The sequence below is a fragment of the Aspergillus bombycis genome (genome assembly GCF_001792695.1).
Source record: "Aspergillus bombycis strain NRRL26010 chromosome Unknown contig00105, whole genome shotgun sequence".
Classification (NCBI taxonomy): Eukaryota; Fungi; Ascomycota; class Eurotiomycetes; order Eurotiales; family Aspergillaceae; genus Aspergillus; species Aspergillus bombycis.
The window spans coordinates 118,576-129,241 of record NW_019170107.1 but is presented as its reverse complement, the minus strand read 5'-3'; the positions used below and the strand labels follow the sequence as shown (position 1 = coordinate 129,241).

The 10,666-nt window shown below is 50.8% G+C and overlaps 4 protein-coding genes across 4 annotated transcripts; all 4 read right to left on the bottom strand.

Annotated features, from left to right (window-relative positions):
• Window positions 1-316: 316 nt before the first annotated feature.
• On the bottom strand, window positions 317-928 carry ABOM_009911 (uncharacterized protein; the record flags this gene model as incomplete). Its single annotated transcript, XM_022537039.1, has 1 exon — window positions 317-928. One exon carries the CDS (start codon window positions 926-928, stop codon window positions 317-319), a length of 612 nt encoding a protein of 203 aa, XP_022385407.1.
• Window positions 929-1,492: 564 nt separating this feature from the next.
• ABOM_009910 (choline transport protein) lies at window positions 1,493-3,498 on the bottom strand (the record flags this gene model as incomplete). Its single annotated transcript, XM_022537038.1, has 8 exons — window positions 1,493-1,972; window positions 2,050-2,379; window positions 2,435-2,832; window positions 2,881-2,963; window positions 3,021-3,110; window positions 3,169-3,192; window positions 3,254-3,324; window positions 3,376-3,498. 8 exons carry the CDS (start codon window positions 3,496-3,498, stop codon window positions 1,493-1,495), a joined length of 1,599 nt encoding a protein of 532 aa, XP_022385439.1.
• A 750-nt stretch (window positions 3,499-4,248) lies between these two features.
• On the bottom strand, window positions 4,249-5,513 carry ABOM_009909 (uncharacterized protein; the record flags this gene model as incomplete). The annotated part of the gene is made up of 4 exons (XM_022537037.1): window positions 4,249-4,711; window positions 4,771-5,138; window positions 5,188-5,292; window positions 5,358-5,513. The coding sequence occupies 4 exons, from the start codon at window positions 5,511-5,513 to the stop codon at window positions 4,249-4,251; spliced, it is 1,092 nt and encodes a 363-aa protein (XP_022385413.1).
• A 2,629-nt stretch (window positions 5,514-8,142) lies between these two features.
• Window positions 8,143-9,507, bottom strand: ABOM_009908 (kinesin light chain; the record flags this gene model as incomplete). The annotated part of the gene is made up of 1 exon (XM_022537036.1): window positions 8,143-9,507. One exon carries the CDS (start codon window positions 9,505-9,507, stop codon window positions 8,143-8,145), a length of 1,365 nt encoding a protein of 454 aa, XP_022385414.1.
• Window positions 9,508-10,666: the final 1,159 nt, after the last annotated feature.

Here is a 10,666-nt window from a genome sequence, read left to right as displayed (position 1 = left end):
CTCTATCATGCTTTCGTTGATATCGAAACTCGTTCCTATACATGCTAATCCAATAAAAGAATGTTATACAACGCATCCTCCCTACCTCAGCTGCCAAACCAACGCCAGGATACTCTCAACTCTAACAAAATCCCAAAGGCTACCGATATTGCACGACCGCTGTAGCCAAAGACAACCTCAATGGTGGATAAACTACATTGAACCAGCGAAGCAAATATCTAGCACCGTCACCCCATCCCACTCATGGATAGATACACACACCAAGTAATCCACCGGATCACCAGTAAGTAAGTAAACAAACAATCCAAACAAAACCCTAACGCTTACACTTCTCGCCATGCAACCCATCCCACACCCCCAAAACATGTCCCCAAATCCTTCGCGCCACATCTTCCGGCTGCAAATCGGTGACATCAATCTCCAGGAACTCCTTCCGATCACTAAACCTATAAACCGGTGCACCGTTGCGAAACGATTTCAATAACTCCACATCCATCAGCTTCCCATGTATCTCTCGGTCCGAACGTATGACCCGCTCCAGGTTCACAGCTTCGTCGCACACCAGGACAATGGGGATGAAAAGGCATCCTCGGTCTCTGGCGGCCTGGGCGTATTCCATGCAGACACTGATTCCTTGGTCATTGCTTATCTGGAAGTCGGTGAATAGGTAAGTTGTGTGGTAGGTTGCGGGCTCGGAGACTAGGGAGGTGAAGACCGCGGTGCGGAGTGCGTGACGGAGGGGTTGGTAGCCTGGTTGGGTGCGGTGGAGGACGGCGTCGGCTGGGTTGACGAGGAGATGGTTGTGGATTAGTTTTATGTCTGTTGAGTGGGAGGCAAAGAGTTGTAGGATCTGTTGGGCGGTCGTTAGTTTGCCGGTGCCGGGGAAGCCGTTGATGTGGATGAGAGGGTGGGGGGCGGGTTGGGGCATGGTGGAAGTGTGAAGTGAAGAGTGGACGGATGGAGACGGTGGGATTCCTCTGCTTATGTTGTCTTTGTGTTTTGCAGGGGTGGGACATTCGAGTCTGACTCATTCCTGCAGCTATAGTCCGGTTGTCGCCATAGTAGCTGCCTTGTCACAATCCGTGTGGTCGTATCTTCCGACATGGAATTTAGATCAAACTGCTGACGGGGCCAATCTTAGAAGACGGGACACTCGGTTATTCCACCCTGATATCTTTCACAATATCGCATTATTGAACCTTGAGATACTACTAGCTCTTTGAACTCAGTCTAGCCGCTGTAGCGCATGCGCTAAGCTGACTACTCCTCGAGGCAATAGCGGGGTCTAATAAGACGTTGGTCATCGGAGATCGAGGCACTAACGAGTACCTCCTTTGGTTAGTATGTTACTCTACTAGGTAGCCCTGGTTGGACCCCAATTAGCTTCCTAAGTACAATTATATAAGTTGACTTTTGCACTCCTCCTTCGAAGGGTTTCAAACAACCACACCTCCCCCAACAATAAATATACAGAGATACCCATGCCAAAAAGCTAAATCTCAATAACAGGCCCCTCATAAACCCGCCTCGCCCTCACCAAATAATACCCCAAACTCAGCAGCACCGTCCCCCCAGTGCCAACCACACTATAGTTCATCGACTCGGAATTAACGTCATTAATCGGCGGCCAAAAGCTAAAGAACGTCACGATGAACATGTAGACCAATGAGAAGATGTTAATACCGATACCCCATACACCGGGAAGATGGAACGGGCCCCAGACGAGCTTGGCGCCGGCGGTATTGACCATCGTTTGTTCGGAGTTCCGCTTGGCCTCACTGATTTCGCCCGTGCAACGGCGGTAGAGGAGGAGACTGGCAGCGATCATGTACGAGAGGTAGAGGCCGGACGTGGACATTGAGACGAGGCTGTTGAAGGCGACGTCGGAGCCGATGTTGATCAGATTCAACAGACAGCCGATTGTGCTGGTCAGGAGGACGGTATAGGTTGGGATTGCGGTGCGCGGTGTTACCTTTTTTTTTTATATTTTGTTTTTTAGTGGGCTGGTGGGGCGATGGGGTTATGAGGAAGACGGATATGGGGACTTACCTTGCTCCAGACGCGCCACCCCGGTATACCCCTATCCCTCGAAAAAGACCAGAATTGGCGCGAGGCCGATGCCAGCATGCCGACTGTTGTGCAGCAGCACATGGCCTGGATCACGGAGCCCGCTGCAGCGGTTCCGGCGGTGGATTCCGTGGCTTGGTAGAAGATGGAGAGGAAGGGGACTCCGGTGGGTGATTTTAGCGATGTTTCGATGTCACCGAGGCAGAAGTAGAGGGCGATTAGCATGCTGAATCCTAGGGTTCCGTTGATCAGGACTGTGAGCATTAGCGACCAGGGCACGGCGACTGTTGCGTTGGTCATTTCTTCAACCATCTGCAGTGCTGTATGTTAGCCATGGGTATGTTATTTTTGTTGAGGGTCAACATACGTGCACTGCTGCGTCGCCGCCTGCAAATGCGAACACGGGGCCAATGATGCCGATGAAGAATGAAAGACCTTGGGTCGGCCAGTGGCCCTCATTGATGAAGTATGTGAATACTTCCGAAGCCGGCTTATGCTCCGCCATGTATGTTAATGGGATAAGGATGGCGAAGAAACCCAGAATGTGGAGGATCAGAATCGTGCCCTCGAATCGAGGCAGCAGCTTGCCTCCAATAATATTTATACTGGCTGCAAAGACTGCTGTAGCCCATGAGTAAAGCGTCTTCCGCCACGGTGCCGGTGTATAATCAGGGTTGGTGAGAATGATTAGCGCCTCGATGAAGTTTCCATTCAGATACAATCCCGTAGCGTATGTGGCTTGCCATCCGATAACCGTGAGCCAGCCTACCTGCCCCGTCAGTTATATAGTCGCAGCTTGGAATGCGCACTTACCTGTAATATAACTGCTGACTTTCATGGCAGACTTCGGTGCCATCATTGAGCACCAATGGTACTGACCGCCTGACGTCGGTGCCCTGTAGAGCTTTTATTAAGGCTGTCTCGCTAGATCGTTGGATAAGGGAATAGCGTACATCGATACCAGCTCTGATACAATGACAAAGGTCGCCGTAACACCGACCCAGACGAAAATATAGCCGTATACTGAACCAGCCGGACCACCACTAGCATGGAGTCAGAAAAGGCTTAAAATCTGTAGTGAGTGGGGAGAACCTCACATACTTCTGGAAAGACTGAAGAAATAAACTATAGATTTGTCATTTAGCCTGAGAAATGACATGCAAGACGTGAGAGGTGCATGGCCTACGTAGTTACGGCTTCCCAGGTGATAAGAATGGTGCAGCTGAAACCGACCATGGACATTAAACCAAAGTTTCTCTGTACACCGTCAGTGGTCTTTCCATTCAGGGCGAAACAAGGAGTGCTCACTTGCAAGACTGGGCGCTTCCCCATGCGGGCCAGATAGACATCGTCCTTGTTCTGATGGGATGGCTGTCCCTCAACCTCCTGCAGAACGGCAGCCCCCATTTCCTTCAGCTCATATTGAGCCATGACAATTATAGGAAATGACCGATCAGAAATCTGAATTTCCGGAGATCGGCCGATGCGACGATCAAAGCCTGAGCAGAACGCGAGGAGTAAACAAAGGAAGAAGGATGCAACAGCGACTTGAAACAGATTTTAGAAAAGAAGCTTCGGATATACAAATGGCTCAGCGCCCTGCAGGAGGCAAACATTGAACAACAAGGATCAGATCCTGTTTACCGCGTTCCCCCTACTAGATTTGTGCAGGCACATGCTTAGAAAGTTCATTCCCCCTGTTAGGTAAAACTATTGAGTGCATCTGCATTTCGCATGTCGGAGATAGAATCCTTGTAGGCCGAGGAAATGCGGAAGTGCAACCCTGCAGGGATATCAGGCAGCTAGAGGATCTAGCTGCTTGTTGGCTGTTGGTGCATGTTGCTGCTAAAATAAACCAACATGACCAAGTGGAGCTTGTCAAATGTTCTCTGTACGTATTCCGATGTGCCTAAGTGGATTTGTCGTGGAGATCGAAATCTGGAACGCCTCGGAGAGGTCGGTGGAGCATTGGGGTTGCAACGGCGCATCCTTAGCGCTCCAGCTTGACAGGGATAGGGCTGATAGTATGGCCACTTCTCCATAGTGAGGTCTAACAAAAGTACGAACGCATTAAAACTTTTGACGTATCGGAGAGTCGAAAGGATGAGCGTGTATTATGCTCCGGTGTACGACCACATTCTAACACTAAGAATTATAAGATTGACAATGTAGCTCCGTGCGCTAACACGAACATTCCCTTAGTGAGCTACGCGGCGACGCGGTTACAGCCCATGTGCGAACTTCTCGGATTATGTGGGCCTCGCTGGAATCGCTCGCTGCGTCCGAGTCCGGTTTGGCCGTGATTACCGTTGTCTGGCGATAACTCTTGTTGCGACCAATAGAAGTCAGTTCATGGTCCTCACGGGGAGGTTGATCCTGACTGTGCTGTTGCGACTTGATCCGGGAAGACGAATGATTGTACGCACTACGAGAGGTGTCGTGGCGTGTCATCCCGTCAACGCGTAGGCCTGTCGAACGGAGGCTGTCCAAGAAAGGTTTGAACTGAGGGGAGCAGGCTGTAACCACACTCAAGCATTGGGTGAGCTGCATGCATATCGCCAGAGGCCAGGTGCCAGAGATTGGGTCGGACGTATCAGTGGTTCTATTGGCGTATACCAGTTGGCACATGATTGCGATAATCACACTTGATCGCTGATTAGAAATGAGGTGAGGCAAAGGAGTGTATAGATGAATGCTACTTACAAGATCCGCAGCCCGAATACAATGGACAAGGTGACCTTCTTCTTCCACCGGGCTTGAATGCGGGTAATAATCAGGATTGCATAAGCTAGAATCGCAGCATCAGTGAGAATGTTCGTCACTCCCATGTAATCCCACCAAGCCGCCATGTCGAAACATTGCCCGGATAGATAGTCCCATGTTCGGGGTGGTTTACACTTGAAAGCGGAACTGATGACACCAGTGACTGCCCATAATGCAATCAAAACCTCTAATCCGGAGGCAACGCGGCGGTCTGAAGCTGCTGGTGTGACGCTCCGGGTAAAGTGGACGAGGGCCAACTGCGAGAAACACATGCTGAGGATGAAGAGGATTGTGGCAGCATATTGCGACTGATAAGTTGTTACAAGTTGCTCAGCGATGGAATACGGGAAAGACTACCTTCATAATATTTTCGATGTTTGCCTCCGATAAAGTATCATACTGGTCACCATATCCATTGGCAGTGGCCAGTGACACGGCGAGGGACTGTGCTGCGCAGATCACCTAGACGCAGATCAATACCCGTCGCAACATAACCCTCACTCGCTTCGGACACATGTCGTTCTTACCATCGAGACAATACTAAGATAATCATCTGTAGTCCACCGTCGAAAGATCCAATATTTAGTCCCCAGCCGAGCAAAGACGCCAAGGATGGCGGTCACCATCAGAAACCAGGTCAAGACATTGACAGCGGGCTTCCAGGTATCTGTGAACCTCCCCATTGCTGCGTGAGGTTAGAGAGTTCACATTTGCCCAAGTTGAGCGGCTGCTGACACTTATTAGAGCAGCTGAGACGCACCCGCATGCCACAGTGTATTACAGCTGTGGATTAGCCCAAACCAACATGCCGGAGAAATCATTACCTGTCAAGAGCACACGATGGCAGGGGTCTAGTCTGGACAAACGGCGCCTACGGACAAATAAAGCCTCCCATGAGCAGCGGCAATGGGTCAATTGGTGTATACTACATCGAAATCCCATGGAGCATGGCTGTGATTCCTTCGCACAGTGCTCGCCTATCGCGGATAGATGGTAGACTGACAGTCCTTTAGACTGGGCCCCTGAGCAGGGATGTTGACAATGGAAATATGAACCCTGCACTGAGGGTGGAGACATGTTACATGTACACCTCGGGCCGCAAAACGTAAGGTCCGTAGTGCAGACATGTGCATATAGGGGCCGGAGTTATGGAGGCCTGACTGGCTTCAACATCATGCCATATCCAAGCTGAGCAAATAGCACCGGTCTCGTCGTTGTAGGTCCTCCTACATTATGCGGTTGGTGTAATGCTCTGGCTAGAGCTGGAATTGGCTTGGCACAGGATCGGTGCCTTTAGGGCTCCGCCAAGCGCAACTACACCGGCGGCATTAGTAACTCTTCACGAAGTCCGTCGTATAGTCTTATTTGAATTATGATCTGGGAGAATCCCTGTGATATAGCATTTAGTAAACATAACTAAGCCTTCCGTCGACGAACACCGTAGGTAAATAGGAGAAAGAGGTGGATATCGGCTGTGCGATCCACATTTACCTGCCTTAAGTGGAAGCCGGCTCGGGCCAGGGTTACATAGACCATCAGGCGGATCTCCAACGTCGGCTGTTAAGCCAAACCCTGTCCGCCATGTAGACAGTGTGGAGCCCGAAGGCCGTCCTAAGGAATCTATATGCGATCCTTCGCGGCTTGGAACGGGGTTGAGCGATGGCCCGACTCCGAGATTTATCACTGAGGTCCTCCTGGCTTCACTCTTGGTACTTTGTTAGCAGGGTGTATTAAGCTAGTAAACGAGTAAGGGCATGCAGGACTTGTCCTTTAGGAACCCTGATCATTATTGGATTTGTCAGTGCCGCGTTCCAACAAAGGGGAATTCCTTATCGGATAGTACACCCTCAGACGAACCTTTACAGAACGACCTTGAAAATTTTGGGATATAGATCTGGTTGTATCGAGCACACACTGTGGTTTCAAACGCGGGGAACAGACAGACAAGAACAATGCCAGTCGGAAGACGTGTCGCCGGGCGAAGTACCTTGAGGAGAGATGCTAATAAGTCATATATTGCTAGAACGACAACTGTGGGTGTGAGTTCAATTCTTGTTGAGAGTAGCAGGATTGCGAAGTCAGGGATGTGCCCTTTGAATCCCCCATAACCGAAGAGATCGACACCTAAGATATAAGGCCTTCACTTCCAGGCACACCTTCCCGATTCGGTAACCCAGCGTAACTAATGACTCAACATCGACAGGATTCCATCATCGGGGCCCTGATGGTGCAGTGGGAGCTGAGGCTTGCCACTCATTCTCGGACCTCGCGATCGAGCCAAAAGCTTGACAGTAAAATCCTTCGGGGTTTTCGTAGCTTTCTGGATGGCTGGCACAACGGAGACAGACCCGGGAAGTGAGCTTTTTGCTCTTGGAAAAAATCCTTGGATTCTGTACTTTTTTTCTCTCTTTATCTAACTTGCTACTTCGTCTGTTTGCTTCTGGTTTTCTTCTCTTAAGATTACTGTGTTAGTTGCTGTTCGTTGGTGTGGCAGGGGTGGGTTTCGAATCCAGAGCAAGATGAGGCCTGAGGTTATCCACCGTCATGTGTCAATGCATTACATCAGCAATGGATATATCGATGGCGGCATGAAGGTTTGCTAGACTCGACCATTGACGGGAGCTGAGGAAGAAATGCAGCCTCACTGCATGATCATATTATATCCACTTCTGTCAGATCCGCAATACAGCTGTCATCCGACTGATAATGTACCGTCCGGCCCAAGCAATGCTTATACAACCTGCTCTGTCTGCGCTGACGGCATGAGAGCGAACACCGTGAATTGAATCTCCGACAAGATGGGCATCTATCAATCTATTTCATGGGATTGAAATGGTCGTATTCTCTATCAAATGTTCTCGTTATAATATTCCACAGACCGAAAGGTACAAATATTGGTCCGTGACACGAGGTCCCCACAGGCGAACATTAGCAAACATCCCACTGGTCATTGGAGGATCCATGACAGGGAGTGGGTAAGTTAAATGTTTAATTATTGCTTAATGAAATGTCTTTGTGACCGGTTGAGGACTTGGCAGTGTGGCTGTGCACGGAGTCTGGACTTTATATTTGGCGGTCATAGCTTACCTCGACTTGGCCTCAGAGGAATACATTTGGTCACATAAAGGGCTGGATCCCTGGCCTTATTACGTCGATTTACCAGTATGATCTACCCATTCAAGATGAACAAAACTACCTCAGATGCTCGTTCTACGAGAAATTCAAATTGAACGACTCCAAATACGCAATGATCATAACTCGTAAATGCTGACACACGGGCCAGTCCAGTAGGACAGACGCACACAATGTATGCTATCGCATGGAGGCGCGTTGCATCGTCCGATCGGCGGCCAGGACACGGTATACCCGCATCAAATCCTCCATCGAGGCCAGCGTATCCGGATGTTCCTTCCCGAGGGCCATCTCTCTGCCGCGGACGGTCTGTTCTGCGACTTTCTCTGCGTCGTCCCATCTCCCTTGAGATTGGTAGATGGCGCCTAGATTCGCCATCGTGGTCAGCGTATGGGGATGCGCTTCGCCAAGAGACTTGCGCATCAACTGGAGCACCTGGAACGTCAACCGTTCGGCCTGATGCGACTGGCCCTGCTGCTGATAAGTCAACGCCAAATTCGCCATCGCCGTCAAGGTCAACGGATGGTCCTCCCCCAAATGTGTCTTCATCGACGTCATGACCCTGGCCCCCAGTTGCGCCGCATCCGCCAACCGCCCCTGACATCGATACGTGGCGGCCAGATTCCCCGCCGCCATCAGCGTCTGCGGGTGATCCTCCCCCAGCACGTCCTCACTAACCTTCGTGACCTTCAGCTCCAGCTGCTCGGCCTCTGTCAACCGGTCCATATCCCGATATGAGGTCGCAAGGTTCGCCATGGAGGTCACAGTTAGGGGATGCCTGCTCCCCAAATGAGCCAAGCGGGTTTCTAGCACCGCTGACTCCAGCCGTATCGCCTCCTCCAGCTTCCCCTGTTCGCGGAACGTTACCGCCAAATTCGACTTCCACGTCAACGTGGACGCATGCGAGTCACCCAAGAGCATCTCGCACTGCTCTACAACCCGTCGCTCCAATCTTTCCGCATCGTCATACCGCCCCAGACTGGTATAGGTGGTTGCCAAGTTGCCGAGGGTACTCAACGTCGAGGGATCGCCCTCCCCCAGCGTCCGACCCTTAACCTCCAACAACCGCGACTCCATCGCCTCCGCCTCGGCAAAGCGACCTTGTTTGGCATATGTCGATGCCAAATTCGACATTGATGACAAGGTCTGTGGGTGCTCATCACCCAGGACCCGTCTCCGAATCTCGGTTACCCGTCGCCCCAGTTCTGCGGCATCCGACCACCGCCCCTGTCCCCAGTACGCAGCCGCGAGATTACTCATCGCCGTGAGCGTGGAGGGATTCTCTGAGCCGAGCAGAGCGACTCGTGCATCTACGACAAGCTTCCCAATGTCGGCGGCGGCATTCCATTGTCCGTGTTCGAGGAACGTCAGGACGAGAATGCCGAGGGTGTGTGCGGTCGCGATGGCGTCATCGTCCGGTGCATCGCGTAGTTTGGCGAGCGCGGAGGTCAGGCGGCGGGATTCTTCCGTCCGACCACGGGAGTGGTACGTGTTTGCGAGGGCGGTTACGGCGGATAAAAGGGTGCCATGCGTGGGTGTGGCCATCGATTTCTTTTCTCCGTGATGGGTTGTTGATTTCTTGGAATGTATCGCCGTGAGACAGATGGGGAAATTAAGAAAGGCACTACCACGGGGGAAATTAATCCCGCCAAGAAAAGGCAGCCAAACGGTGGGGAGGAGATAAGGCAAACACGCCAGCAACACTGGTATCAAACTTCAACGATCGCGGGCTAAAGCACGTTGGTGGAATGATCTTGACGGGAAGCTAGTCAGGTCTCGAGGAGGGAGAGATATGACCCCATCTCAAACTTGACCACGACCGGGTTTCCGTCGTGGTCACCTGCTTTGGGGGAATTCCCTTTTTTATCCCGTGTGTAATCATCTTCTAAATTTGTCTGGTGAACGGCTGCTCGCGGCTCCAGTCTGTAAAATTATCCCCTTCGTCCCCACCGTGTCAGCCCTACTAGGCTGGCATCCTGCGCGGTGATTGGTGGGGAGGACCCGGTGGGGAGGCTTGTCAGGCAACCATATTGTAGCCAATGGTGGAGAGCATGTGGGGAACATTTGTTTGCTCGGTTTGTATGATCAGGTGGAGGGGACGTGGTGGTGGGTGTGTAAAGCTGATATAGATTGGGTATAGTTGTGAGTCTGTCAAATACTGTTGAATTTGCCTCTAGAATGACTCTATTCCAAGTAATATCAGCAGGTGCGCACATATCCGTCGATATGCATACAACTAGAAACTTGTTCATGGTCCCAGGCTTCTCAGATATATTCCCGCTGCGACAAGGTTACAGTCAAGAAGAATACATAAACTACTGATTGGCATAGTACTATTCATTCATGTCGGAGTTCGTCCTAGACAAGATCGGTCATCACACTGCGAGGTCTCGAGTTATCTCGTATATTTGAATTCAGGCTCAGTATAGTTAGGATCTTTATACCTCCATGGTGTACTACCCTAAGTCGAGACTACCTGAGACCATGTTCCCCTTCTGTACATTCCGTATCTATTCCTTTATTAGCAGGACATAACCGCAGATGTAAGCAACAGTTGCGCTAAACGTTTAATAGAGACCATTCTGCCTCACCGGCTAGTTAAAACCCGAAAAAATCCCATAGTAGTCAGTGATTCAAGTTCGGGCATTAACTCGACTGAACCAAATAGTATAATAGTTAATTATTCTAGCCTAATGTACCAGGT